Here is a 14,916-nt window from a genome sequence, read left to right on the forward strand (position 1 = left end):
AGGGTAACCACTGCTTCCGTTTTCTGTGCTCTTTCTCATGCATGACAGAAAGAGAAGTCACATCTTTTTTTTTTTTTTTAATTGCCCTTTTCTTTGATCTTTCCTTTCTTGTGAGATGATTTTGGGATATTTACAGCTATGAAATCTGATCCTTTTTTAAGCTATCATTAAACAGCACGTCAGGGTTCTACCATTTCATTTCTGATAGGTGTTTACCATGCCCAGATCTTGGCTTACCAGATCTGGGAATTGATTATTTGAATGTGAGCTCTCTCTGTATATGTTAGTATGGCGTACTTGGACCATTAATTATCATATTGATATTCATTTGTACCTGAGAAAATTCCACAGCAGTGAATTAGAAATGTAAGAAGGAGGAGGAAAACAAGATACATAAGAATACATACTCCTATTTGTCTTTTATTCATTTCTAATAATGAAGTAACTTTTTAGTTAGCAGCACCTTTTTTTTTTTTTTTCCCCTATATAAAATGAGCTACCAGAAGACCAACCCATTGTTAAGGGCCAAGAGGCCTCACCCTTACCCATCCTCACCTCCCCAATAATGCACCTCACACCCACTTGTCAGGAGTCTAGATTTCCACTATTCCAAAGTGATGCCTAAAAAATAATTTCTTTTAAAATATATCCACTTCTAGGCATGGTAATACATGAGACAGCTATTATTTGTGTACTTCTTAGTTTACCAGACACTCTCTTTCTTCTGTATATGATCAACTTTATGTTCTTATTGTTTCAAAAATATTCATTCTAGGAAATATTAAAAATATCACCTTAGAATAAAAATCACCTATAACCCCACATCCAGAGATAAACACTGTTAAAAACCTTGTTTCCAGTCTTTTTTCTTCGCATATAAACGCAGTTAGGTCAGAATTGACTTGACGGCAACAGGTAGGTGTTTTGGTTTTGGCACATATTGTGGAGCCCTGGTGGCGCGGTGGTTAAGCACTACAGCTGCTAACCAAGAGGTCGGCAGTTTTGAATCCACCAGCCGCTCCTTGGAAACCCCATAGGGCAGTTCTACCCTATCCTACAGGGTTGCTATGGGTTGGAATCGATTCGACAGCAACAGGTTTGGTTTTTTTGTTTGGCACGTTTTGTTTTACAATAGGATTTACAATACAATTTAATATTTCGAGTCCATTTCTCAATGTCACTTACATTCTTATAACATTTTTTCTTGATTAACTACTTTAGTCTGAAATATACCATACACAAAAATAAGTATATAGCACATGGATATACTTATACTTTGGTGGTTTTAGTTATTAGTTGCTGTCCAGTTGATTCTGATTCATGGCGACCTCATGTGTGCAAAGTAGAACTGCTCCATAGGATTTTCAAGGCTGTGACCTTTTGGAGGCAGATCACCAGGCCTGTCTTCCAAGGCGCCTCTGGGTGGGTTTGAACCACCAACCTTTCGGCTAGCAGTCCAGCGCTGAATGGTTTTTGCCACCCAGGGACTCCATGTACACTTTAAAGAATATCAAAAAGAAATCAGACACCCCTATGCCCACCCTCTAACTTAATAGAACATTTCTGGCACACTGGAACCCTCATGAGCCCCTCACCCACTCACCTCCCCACCACCAACTCCCCCCGCCCCAGGAGATTATCCCTGTATTTCATGTATTATTTCTCTTTTTTTTGTTCTGTTTTGGGGTTTTTTGCCTTATGGTTTTACCATACGTACCGTATTTTTTCACAAATAACATGCCCACGCAAATAACTCATTCACACATATAACGAGCAGCATAGCGTGCTTATAAAAATAGTGCAGGGGTGGGGGGGTTGTGCAATTGGCAAAAAATGTGTAGCGCACATGTTATTTGTGTAAAAAAATGAGGTATATATGTGTTCCTAAACAATAGATTGTGTAGTTTTATGTGTTTTTTAACCTGTAGAAACAGAAGCTTACCTCTCTAGTCTTCTGTGACTTGCTTTTCCCCTTAAACATTGTTAGTGAGATGCATCCTTGTTGGTATCTTCAGCTTTAGTTGATTCACTTGCACCATTGCAAAGTCTTCCATTGTATGAATATGCTACAATTCAGCCATTCTCCTGTCGTTGGACATTTGTGTTGTTTACAGTTTTCTGCAAACAGCATTGCATGAACATTCTTGTAATGTCTCCTGGTGCATATGAGCAAGAGTTTTGTAGAATATTTATCTAGAAGTGGAACTGCTGGGCTGCTGGGTAGCATATTGCACTAAATGCCAGTTTATTGTCCCCCAGTAATGGATAATACTGTACATCCTCGCCAACACTTGTGTTGATAGGCTTTTCAGTTTTTTTTTGCCAGACTGGTGGGAATAAAATGGTATTTTATTGTGGCTTTAGTATACATTTTCATGACTGTTCATGAAGGTAGCATCATTTAAATGTCAACTTTGTTTTATAATCAACTTTATGTTGTTATTGTTTCTTTTTCTGTGAAATATTTATTTATATCGTTAGCCAATTGTTCTTTTAGAATATTTTTCTTATTTCTTTTAGGAGTCCTTTATATATCTGGGGCTCTGGTTGCACAGTGGCTAAGAGCCTGGCTGCTAACCAAAAGGTAGGCAGTTCAAATCCACCAGCCGCTCTTTGGAAACCCTACGGGGCAGTTCTACTCTGTCCTGAAGGGGTCGCTATGAGTCAAAATTGACTCTCTGACAACAGGTTTGACTTGGTTTTATATATTCTGGCTAGCAGTCTAATCCTTTGACAGTTACGTGTTAAAAATATTGTCCCAATTTGTCATGTCTTTTCTTTAAGATGTCTTTTGATGAAAATAAATTCTTAAGTTTAACGTAGTCAAATGTATCAATCTTCTTCTTTATGGATTGTGATTTGCATATTGTCTTAATGAAGAAATCCTTTCCTAACCTGAGGTCATTGCGATATTCTTCATATTTTCTTCTAAAATCTCTAGTTTTACGTTGCACATGTTGTACTTAATTTGAAGTGGATTTTGGACTTAAATAGAAGTGATTTTTAAAGTGTAGTATGAGGTAAGATTCATTGTTTCCCCTTTATGAGTACTGTAAGGGGAAATTGTCCCAGGTTCTTTCCCCGCTGATCTGCAGGGCCACCTCTGTCGTACATAACATGCCTACAAATGTGCAGGCCTGTTACAGGGCTATTTTATTCCATTGGTCTTTTCGTCTTTCCCTAATCCAATTCCACACCATCTTAATGTCTACAGTTCTATGTCTTTATAATTGATGATACAAAGCCTCCCCCTCTGCTTTGTTCTTCTTTAACAGTCTGTGACTATACTTTCAAGAAACAGCTTTTGGAGATTTTTATTGGAACTGCATTGACCCTATAGGTGATTTTGGGACATATTGACATCTTTGAGATACTGAGTCTTTGTTCCATAAGTATAGCACATCTCTCCATTTATTTATGTCTTCTTTAATGCCTTTCAGTGTCATTTTGTGATTTTCTTTATAAAAGTCTTGCACCTGTTTTGTTTGTTTATTCCTATGGAGCACAGTTCTACTCCGACACACATGGGGTTCCCATGAGTTGGAATCAATTTGACAGCAACCGGGTTGTTGTTGTTTTTTAATCCCTAGATACTTGTTGTTTGTTATTGAAAACTATTTTAAATTATAATTTTAACTGTTGCTGGTGTATGGAAATACAGTTGACTGTATATTTTGTCTGTATTCTTGCTAAACCCTCTTTTTGATTCTAATATTTTGTCTGTAAAGTATTTGGGGTTTGCTATGTAGAAAATCATTTCAACTGTGAATAAGTTTCGTGTCTTCCTTTTCAAATCACTTTTGATTCTTACGGCGTTATGCAAGTTATTTTAAGGACTGCTGACTTTATATTGAATGTGTCTTGTAATTTGATTCGTCTCCTTTTTGAGCAAATCCATAGTTAATTAACTAGAATAGCTTCTTAAATGTGTAATTGCTGATGAAAGGGAATGTACATTTTTAAGGCTTTTAATGTATATTGTCAAATTGCTCTTCAGGAAAGTTTTACTTATTTGCAATCTCACCACGATTTTCAATATTGAAAATATTTTTTAAATATTCAGAATATCCATAATGAAAAACTCCATAATTCTGCTCCTTTTCATTGAGCTTCCCTTTCTTGGGGAAGAAAGTCACTTAAGAAACTTAGCATATACTTCTATATCCAGAGTAATGTCCATTTCTTCTTCACCTCTGATTTTAGTCTCCAGCCAGTTTCCTTGACCAGGCAATCCCCGGTCGCAGGAGGATTCTAAAAGAACAACAACAACAAAAAAAAAAACCAGCCTTTGTGTTTAACCTTGTCAAAGGCTTCTTAAAAGTCATCTATTCTTCATCCACCATTTATTAGACACAAATATATTTGCTTACATTTTCATTAAATCTATCTTCATCTGATTCCAGCAGCTAACATTCTGGAATATTGCCATAATTTATTGGCGAGTGTGTGTTATTGGTGAGCTCATGTCCAGGTTTGTTGGTTCATCGTTCATCCAAACCAGCAGCTAGCTGGTGGCCTGGGTGGTACAAATGGCTGCTAACCGACAGCCTGGCATTCAAGTGCCTCCCAGAGGCACCTCGGAAGAAGGGTCTGGCTATCTACTTCTGAAAAATCAGCCCTTGAAAACTCTATGGAGCACAGTTCTACTCTGACACACGTGGCGTTGCCTTGAGTCGGAATTGACTCAGTGGCAACTGGTTTTGTTTTGATTTTTTTAATGTGAAAATATTTTACCAGATGTTGGATGCATGTTACAATTTGCAAAACAAGTTCACCCTCACCATTGCATCCAGTCTGCCTGCAACCCTGTGAAGTTGGTAGTAGTAGAATTATTATCGTCATGATCTTTATTTTACAGCTGAGGATGGTAACTCATCTTAAGTAAGTTTATGTAACCTGTCCAAGGTCACACAATTCACAAGTTTCAGGGGCAGGCTTCAAACGTAGAAGCCCTGATGACAAATCCCACATACTCATCACTATACCAACTTCCTCACGACAGCTATGGCAGGGAGACCTGTTTCCCCCTGTAGCCCTTTCTCACACTTCTTGGCTGATCATAACAGCACATCTGGTTCTCTTAGTCAGCCCGTCACCTAAACCAAACCCATTGCTGTTGAGTCGATTCCAACTCATAGTGACCCTACAGGACCTAGTAGAATTGCCCCATAGGGTTTCCAAGGAGCGGGTGGTGGATTCGAACTGCTGACCTTTTAGTTAGCAGCCTGAGCTCTTGACCACTGTGCCACTGGTTAGCCCATAAGTATCAATAACTACAAAGGAGCTGATATGAGAATTATTGCATCTATCATCAATAACCAGACTGGGAAGAATTTTCGGTGGGGGTCAGAGGCAGAAGCAGGTGAGCCCCAGAAGCCTTGGTGGGCAGAGGGTTGGGGGATTGTTCTCTCGTCTTTCCCTCACTAACACCCTGGAAATGGATATTTGTGGAAACTGCAAACGTGTAGACGCCTGGTCACGGGGGCTTGTTTTCCGTTTAGTCTCCTGGAGGAGGACTCCGAGGAGGAGGGAGACTTGTGTCGCATCTGTCAGATAGCCGGGGGTTCCCCCACCAACCCCCTCCTGGAGCCTTGCGGCTGTGTGGGAAGCCTGCGGTTTGTTCATCAAGAGTGCCTGAAAAAGTGGCTGCAAGTGAAAATAACATCAGGTAGGTGGGGAAGGAAGAGCGGCAAACGTGCAACGACATATAATTAATATGAGACACCACAGTGTGGGGCACAGAGCCCTGTCAACAGCTCACTGTCCCCCTCCCCACCCAAGCAGAAACTTGGGGAAACGTGGCAGAGCCCAGTGTTTCTGCTCACAGCCTTGATAGATAATCAGCGGGTCTAAACCCTTTCTTTTAATTACAAGAGGAAAATGATTCTTCTTTTGCAAGTCTGAGAGAGGAATCTGCAACCTTATGCTCTTGAATCCTACCCTGCTCAAGGCCTGAGCAGAGATGCTAAGATTGCCTCCCAGGAGAAAGGAAATAGAAGAAATGGGTCAGTAGCTGAGCCTCAGCAAGCGCACGGCAGCCATGCCCAGCTAGCAGATGCCTGGCAAAAATAATTCAGCACCCATCATGAGAAACCCCAGAACACAGTTCTGCTGCCTTCCTATGGGGGAAGGGGAGGGGGCCACCTCAGCAACTGAGCAGAGCTGCCTTTTTGCAGTCGGGGCGGGAAGAGAGCTGATCTCATTTTCTAAAGCCATTTTCAGCAGAGAGTTCCGTGTGCTGGTTTTGTCAGCTCCCTTTAACATCTTATAACTGGGTGTGAAGCCCCTTCTCAACTCCCTGTGGAGGTTATAACCTAAATATAGCCCCATCAGTAGGTCTGCTGTAGTTTTCTTGGCAGTGAACAGGAGGTTTCTTCAAGACATGCTTCCAGAAATGAGAGCAACTTTAACAAAAAAAATGAGACATCCGTGCAAAGAGCAACTGGATTAGAAAATAGCTGCTCTCTCTTTCCGACACGCCTCTCAGAAAACTTTTACCGTGTAGCCAGATCCTATTTCTCTCTTGCACGATCTCCTCTTTGGTTATCACTGTAGGAGACAGACCCACAGCTTCGCCCTGTCCCCATGGGGTGTTGCCTTGCCCCTCGCCAAAACAGCGTGCCATTTGAGCAGAGGAATGAGCGTCTGGGGGTAATTGTATTAATTGCCTCATCCCCGAAGCTCTTTTTCCACGAATGCACCTTCCCTAGCATGAGAATGTAGTTCTGCTGCCCAAGATGCTTAAATGCACATTCACAGGCCAAGCAAGGTACTCAGTCCTTTGGAGAGCGAAGAAACCAGTTGACTTGGGTTGCTAATGACTCTGCCATACAATGCTTTATCTTACTAGAAATTTGGGCCAATTAAGCATTTAGTGCAGAAAAAGTACTCGAGACATGTGTGATGAAAGTGTTGCTAAATGCTTGTAAATGCCATTGCTAGTATGGGTATGTTCAGCAGGATTAGGTTGGAAGACACATGGTACATTCAGGAGCCTAAAGCATTACAGAATGATGCTAAAAAAAAAAAAGAAAAAAAAAAGAAAAAATCAAACAAAATATAGATAAGGGATCACTGTGTAGCCTTGTCCTTTGAAAAGTCTCCCTTATTTACTATTTCTTTATATTCCCAGCACAGAAAGATAGAACTAGGCTGTAAAACTGCACAAACCCGATCTTTACCAAGTAAAGGCAGGTAACTAATTAGTCCTCTATTTTCTAATGCATAAAATAAACAGCAGTATATCACTAGCCAAAATGCAGCAACTACACTCAAGAAAAAAGTGTATGGCAGAGAGTTTGTGTGGACATACAGCCACGAGTCTACATCTTCCACATTCGCATTGGGAAATAGAGTTAAGTGGAGAAAAAAATGCTGATTTAGCATGCACATGTTACAACACACACACAGACACACAGACACACAGACACACACACACACACACACACACACACACACACACAACCCAGCAACAAAGGAAGCCTTCTCGGGTTTCTTTTCCCAAATGAGTCTGAGCTCAGCTTAGTCCTGGCGCTAGGTACTGTTATAACTAGTACTCACACCTGACCCCTGGCTCCCTCACTGTTTTCAGGTGGGAATGTCACCTGGGCAGAGCAATAGAGGCAGATTTTTAGGCTGCAGGTTGAAGATAACTTCTCCCATCCCTTTGGTCCTTACTGATTTATTTCCTTGGACCTGTGCTGGGTCTGCAAGAAAAAAAAAAAGAAAAATGGCATGGGCCCAATGTTCACTCTTTTTGTAAACATCTATGTTATAGACTTAGCCTCCATGTAGCAGTTCCAATTTTATGAGCCATTATGTTTATATTTAAATAGAAAGCAAGACCTGTTATTTAAAAGTCATGGAAATTTCACTTATATGAAGCTTGCATAATAATGAAAATGATTACAAAGACATTTTTCAGATCTCAGACACAAGGTCATTTTCCACAGAACATGGCTGGCTTGTAAATGAAAGTCACTGACGCTCAGAATTCATAACACACACAGGTTTGCTCTCAAAATATCATCTGTCCAAAGTGCCAACACAAGCAAACCTAGGGTTATATGTAACATACAATTCTTTATCTAATTTAAGGAGCGGATCTAGGCGCCGTGAAAACGTGCGAAATGTGTAAGCAAGGCCTGCTGGTCGATCTGGAGGACTTTAACATGAACGAGTTCTACCAGAAGCACCAGCAATCCCGGGTAAGAAGCACTTCCTCCCACTCGCCCTCCTCTGCTGGCTGGGCATGCCAGGCAGGAACAAACTCACCTCACTCGGTTTCAGGAATGTAGATGACCTTGTGTGGTGTGAGTCTGAGAATGTCCATTTAGCTCGCTCCTTGGACAAGGTCTGCCACTAAATTAGAACTTGGAAGAGTTGGAAAGCCTTGGTTGTCCTGGGTTTAGGTCACCCTGCTGTCAGGGGCAAAAGTAGAAAGCTGCAGTGGCCAACTAGACACACAGAAGTAGCAAAAAGTTTAGCAAGTTCCCCAAAAATGGCTGAAGTAATTTAAGTTTAAGGAGCCCTGATGACACAGTGGTTAAACGGCTTGGCTGCTAACCAAAAGTTTGTAAGTTCAAACCCACCAGCAGCTCCGCGGGAGCGAAGACCTGGAGATCTGCTCCCATAAAGATTTCAGCCTAGGAAACACTATGGGGCAGTTCTACTCTATTATACAGGGTGGCTGTGAGCCTGAATCTCGACTCGACAGCACACAACAGCAACAACGATTTAAGTTTAATAACAACAAGAGGAAAACAGCAAGTCAAGTTCTTGGAGATGGTTCCCTATTTAACATCAAGTGACTCTGGGGTAATAAGGAACCAGTTTATTCAAGGTGAATAAACACGTGTGAAGTGCCTACCAGTGCTGGCCAGTCGATTCTGACTCATGACGACCCCATGCGTGTCAGGTTAGAACTGTGCTCCATAGGGCTGTCAATGGCTGATTTTTCTGGAGTAAATCACCAGGTCTTTATTCAGAGGCGCCTCTGGGTGAACTTGAACCTTCAGAGACCTTTCAGTTAGAAGCTGAGCTCGTTAACTCTTTGCCTACTGTGTGCTTTCTAACACCTAGTGAATTAACTCTACTGGGGCATTTTGATTATAATTCTAATACTGTGAAAAGAGTCAGTTAACCTTAGGCGGTAGTAGAGGGGTGTGATTTATGCCCGGGATAACAGTTAATCACCCAATTCTCAGGCAAACGATCTTCCATATAGAACTGTGCTGCCCCATGCTGAAACCACAGGCCACGTGTGGCTACTGAGTACTTGAAATGTGGCTAGAGCTCATAGAGATGTGCTGTGTGAAATACACATCAGATTTCTAAGACTAAGAACAACAACAAAAAAAAGAGAAAAACGTAATAGTAATATTTTTATATTAATTATATGTGGAAATGATAATATTTTGGATATATTGGGTTAAAGAAAATATATTGTTAAAGTTAATCTCACCTGTTTTTTTTTTTGTTTGTTTTCATTGTTACTTTTTTTAACGTGGCTACTAGACATTTTCAGATTATAGATGTGGTTGGCATTTGTGGCTCACATTATATTTCTGTTGGACAGTGGTGGTCAAGAAGATGCCTTGCACATGATGAGCAGTCAATAAGTATTTTTCAAATAAGAATTGCCCATAATTGCCCTTATGATTTAAGACTGACCTCCCTCATAACATGATTGGAAAAAATGATTAATAGTCACGACTGTAAAGCGCACAGTTCTAAAACTATAAAATCATTGTTAACAGTCAAATGTCACTTCAACTCTCACAGCATTAGCTGTATCCAGACCTTTTTTTTTGTAAAAAGCAAAGCTGAGTCAAAATGATCTGTACAATTCTGGGCAATTCTGCAGTTTCCTTTTTTAAAACCCTAAGGCTGCTAGACATAAGTGCCAAAAAAAAATTGATAAGAAATGAGAAGATTTGAACAGCTCAATTAGCAAGCTTGGTATAATGGACATAATGCTGTACAACATAGCAGAATTGCAGAGATTGGACCTCAGGAGATTGGCAAAAAAAAAAAAAAAAAAAGCCACAGAGGATTTCCTGAGAAATAAATACAGTATTTTCAGTCCATCTGTTTTTGAGACTTGAGGGTCTCTCATCGCTCAGTCATGCCCCCAGACAGAGAGCTGAGATGAGAAACAGAAACAACTAACATCCTTGGACCCTGAGAATGTTGGAGTCAAAGTACTGGAAGGAACCAGGCCTTGCGAGTGGCTGAGGTCAAGGTGCCAGCCAGCATGCAGACACAGCCCGTGTGGTCATCTCAAAACACAGGTCATTTCAGGAACTGGAGCCTGTCAGGTTTCCTGAGAAGAAGAAGTCCAGATGAGGCCCGGTTAACCGGATTCTACCAGAATAGCGTGCGTACATCACAAATACTGTCAGTCCGGGGGGATGCCTTGTTTTGTAAAGGTTCCTTCTGATCTCAAGCATTTCCATATTGTTCTGCTGCTGCCAGGCTGCTGCTACCATATACGGTTCCTTTATCAGTGATATTTATGGTATTGGACCACCAACAGCAAATTTTTCCAGTTGAACTGAAATCTCTGCACTCATGTAGCCAGAGGCAACCTGGTCCACCAAAAAGCACACCGACTTTGAATAAGATCTGAACCTAAATCTTACTCCCTTCCCCAAGGTTGCTGTGTGACCTTAGGGAAGCTACATAAATTCTCTGGACCTCAGTTCTCTCATCTGTAGGAAGGGGGAGGCTGGAGGTAGGAAAAGCCACAAGTACTTCCCATAATACAGTGCCTGTACAGAGAAGGCTCTCAGTAAATAAGAACTGCGCTGTTACAGCCACAGAGATGTCCAATCTCTTTGGCACTCAAGGGAGAAAGCTAAAGTGCACCAGGTACCAGGCTAGAGTCCGCCATTCAACAAAGCTAACTGACCTACACAGGGGTCATACCCATATCCTCAGCCTCACTTCAGCCTCCTAGCTGAGATGACCAGCTACAAGCACATTCTAGAAAGAACTGTGAAAGTAATTGTGTTAGCTAGAGCAGGAAATAGATAATGGCATGTTCCGAGGAGGTGATTGATGAGAGCTGAATGAAGGGCCAAAATGTAGGCAGTAAGAGAAAACAATGAGGAATGGTGAAGCACTCTGAGACCAGCAAAATGACCACACCTAGGCCTGAAATGACAAGGGGAAGGAGCAGTTACTGGGATTGGGAGGGCTGTGGCTGTAGGAGAAGGTCACCCAACAGCAAGTGGTCTTCAGTAGCGGAAAGCAACCACAGCCGTACCACTTTCGGGCAGAAAGGAAACAGTGGGAGTAAGCACCCCAGCCTCTCTCTCCTCCCGCTGTCTGGTCTTCTGCCAGTGCTTCCCATTGGCCAAACCCAACAGGAAACCAGAGGGCAAGGAAGCCTAGTTGATGCAATCCATTGAGGTCAGCCTCTAGGGCACAAAGCAGGATAGAAAGTAGCTCTGGAGGGGAAAATGGAAAATATCCAGCATGGGAATTATTCTACATGGAAGTAGAAACAATTTTAAATTTGTTTCAGTGAGAACTTGACAGATCACCAAAGCCTTTTGAAAACACCCCTCATTATAATCACCAGTGGAAACTAGATTGACAGACCTACCCTGTGTGAGAACAACAGTTACAAGGGCCAAGGTGCGATATTTATCTGCTGATGGAAAGCAGTTGAGGGCTCACACTCTTCCAGCAGTTCTGATGGCCTGTTGTGACTATAATAGTGTCTGTTTGCTTAGTTAAACTCAAGACACAAGAAAAGTGTGACTTAGATGAGTTCAGTAATTTTCTGTGGATAGAGACTGAGGTAACTGTTGTTTAACACAAAGATACCTAGGATGTAATAAAACTTCAGCTCACTCCAGGCACCGTGAGCCTACTGAGGAGACAAGCCCAGCTGGGGAGGCCCCTCAGCCTGGCTGTGGGGGTTGATGCATGCCCTTGTGCTTCTGAGGCCCTAGCCCTTTCCCCACTCCCAAACCTTGGCTCATCTGGGCCCCCTTAGCCAACCTTCAGTGCTCTTCACTCTTCGGCAATGGGTTCCCTTCTCGAGAAGGAGAGTGGCTGGTGCCAAATCTAGGCCAGTAAAAGGAAAGTAACAAAACTAGAAAAGGCCTAGGGCTGCTTTCAGCTCAGCCTAGCTCTCAAGTGACCGCGACTTTTTTTTAATGCATTTTTCCCATTTAGTTTTCTTTTAATTTTGTTTAACTCTAATTATGAAAATCATAAACACACACAAAAATTTCCCACAATGATAACTTTTAACATTTAACTTAATGTCCTTTTTTTTCTTTTTGATCTATTAAAATATTGATACCCAGATCCCAACCCCGGATATTCTGATGTAATTGTCTGGGTTGGGGTCAGGTATCAATATATAATATATAAAATATATACATTTATAAAAGTTTATATTGTGCATATTTTACCACAGTAAAAAGTACTGTGGTAGAATATGCATAAGAGAGAATTTTAACTAACTGTGTGTGTTTTGTTTTTCTTCTTTATTTTTTTGCCCCACTTTTCTAGAAAGTCATTAAAGTTGACATGACAGTTTTCCTCCCCTGGCTTGGTCCACAACAACCCCATGTGGTGGCATGAAGCCAGCTGTGGAGAAAGTGACACTTTTGAATGTGCTGATTGACTGATTGAAGTCATTTTCTTACAGAGAATGGTACTCCATGTCACCCATCCATTTCTATCCCATCATTTGCTTCTTTAAGGATTAAGAATAGCATTCTTAATAGTCCCAGCATTTCTCTATGGGACTAGAACCGTTTCGTAAGATAGTTGTCAATTTATGTGGTGCAAAGACTTTCCGCCAAGAATCATCATCGCCCCAATATAATAAGACTGATTTGCCAAATGGGGGACAGTAGTGGATGGTGGTAACTATCTTATAAAACACTCGCTGAGTGCCTACTGTATGTCAGACACTGTTCTGGAGATGCCATGGTGCACAGGACCAGCACAGTCGCTGCCTTCTAACGGGGAGACCATAAGTGAGCAATAACCGTGGTGTGGGAGGGTCAGGACACAGGTGCGCAGGCAGCTGGAGGAACATCTGCAGAGGAGTCTGACCTGGTCTCGGGACCACAGAGGGCCTCTCAGCAGAAGAGATGTTTAAGACCCTTGGGGGTGAGGTCTTAGACATCTGAGACTGATACCTTCCTCAGGATCTGACTGCCGTGCCCTTTAGGCATCCAATGGGCACTGTCAGTGGTCCTTGAGAGTGTGGAGGGGCTTAGATTAGAGCATGTCCTCTTTTGGTTCTGTACACCTCGGCAGGGGCTACTAACTGTTGGCCCTTAGTTTAGAGCAGTTGTTCTCAAACATCAGTGGTCCCCAGACCAGAAGCATTAGCATCACCTGGGAACTTGTTAGAAATGTGTGTTCTCAGCCCTATCCCAGACCCACTGAACCACAACTCTGGTGGGTGTAGGTGTGCCCAGAAACTGTGTTTTAACAGGCCTTCCTGGTGATTCTGATGCACGTTGAAGTTGGAACCACTAAAGTCAAAAGTCATGTCTGAATGGACCACCATAGGGTCCAAAATTATACCTTTTTTCTCATTCTGTCTTCTGTACCCTCAACATCTGTGTATTGCTATGTATATAGCATGTACTATGTACCAGGCACTGGGCTAGGCAGCAAGCATGCAAGAGCAAACGAAGCGGATCTGGCCCTTGCCCTCACAGATCTTACACCCAGTTGGTTTCCCTGAATCCTGTCTTTAATCCTTGCTTCACATAGGACGGTTTTGCTTTGTGAAATACCTGTTCTACTTCTCTTTGCTCATTTTATCATAACACCTTGGGGAGTCAGGAAGAGCAGGGATTGCTTCTCCTCTTCTATAAATGAAGTCACTTTGGCCTTGTGCGGTTAAGTCTCTTTGCCCAAAGTCATGGCACTCCAGGGCCTCAGGCTGCCCATCTTACACAACAGCACATTCTGTGCGAGATGAGTTCTGGAGGCCTTCACCCACTGTGTGATAGAGATGTGCTCCTGCTGTCTTCCCAGTGCAGCACGGGAGGGTCTCAGCGGGCCTCTGGCTGGCATGGCTCGGAAACACAGGCCTGGCTCTGCTCCATCCCAGCCAAGGACAGATGTCCTCAGACACATGCAGTCACCTAATCACCCTCAAACCTAGGAGCATCTCTCAAACACATGTGAAGATTTTGATAGAATGTTCCGCCAAGCTGTCAGCTTCTTCTGGTGGATGATATTGAGACTTTCCATCAGTGACCAATCTCTTGGCCAAAATGAATATTAACAAAATGAAGGGGGGCAGGAGAAAAGAAGGAAAAACAGCTGGCAGGCGGGCGGTGCTCTCCCCAGCTCTTGTCCACAGCTTCGCAGGCTTCTCCTTGTCAGGCCTCCCACCCTCTCCTCCCATGCCCACACCTCCAGTCTGTGCGTTGGGGTCAACGTGTGGCCTCACTGGTCAGGGAGGAGTAGGGAAGGAGTCGCTCTGATAACCAGTGCTCCAAAATCAAGTTCCTTTTGCCCCTGCGGAACCAACACCGAGGAACTCTTTCAGATACCAAAACCCTCCCACTTGTAGCGCAGCACAAAGGATGACTCTGAGTTGACTATCAAACGCCCGCTCCCATTGGCTGGCCAAGCCCCTTTGTCACGCATCCTCTGCTTTGCAGGCGTGCGCACAACATGCAAAGGGCGCACATAAAGGAGCTCAGCCTGCAAGATTTATGGTGCCGTGTGACAAGTCCCCTCCCACAGACCAGAGGAGAGACACAATCTGCTAGAAGTGGCTTTTCAAATGATCTGCAGAAAACATTAGTGGATATTTTCCCATCTGCATGCCTCCGGGCCTCATTGAGTCATAAAAAGTAAATGATTTCCCCCCAGTGCTTTGACAGACCTGATAGTTCCAAGCCATCTCTAGCTGATTGA

At 42.7% G+C, this 14,916-nt stretch overlaps 1 protein-coding gene across 2 annotated transcripts in view; it reads left to right on the forward strand.

The window, feature by feature from the left end:
- MARCHF10 (membrane associated ring-CH-type finger 10) overlaps positions 1 to 14,916 on the forward strand; it is an 82,634-nt gene that overhangs the window by 54,554 nt on the left and 13,164 nt on the right. For both annotated transcript variants that reach the window (XM_004374437.1, XM_023729379.1), the window contains exons 6-7: positions 5,502 to 5,668; positions 8,098 to 8,207. In XM_004374437.1, coding sequence (XP_004374494.1) covers positions 5,502 to 5,668; positions 8,098 to 8,207 — 277 coding nt within the window. The remainder of the gene's footprint in view (positions 1 to 5,501; positions 5,669 to 8,097; positions 8,208 to 14,916) is intronic.

Source organism: Trichechus manatus, unplaced genomic scaffold, assembly GCF_000243295.1.
Source record: "Trichechus manatus latirostris isolate Lorelei unplaced genomic scaffold, TriManLat1.0 scaffold00028, whole genome shotgun sequence".
In the NCBI taxonomy this organism is placed as follows: Eukaryota; Metazoa; Chordata; class Mammalia; order Sirenia; family Trichechidae; genus Trichechus; species Trichechus manatus.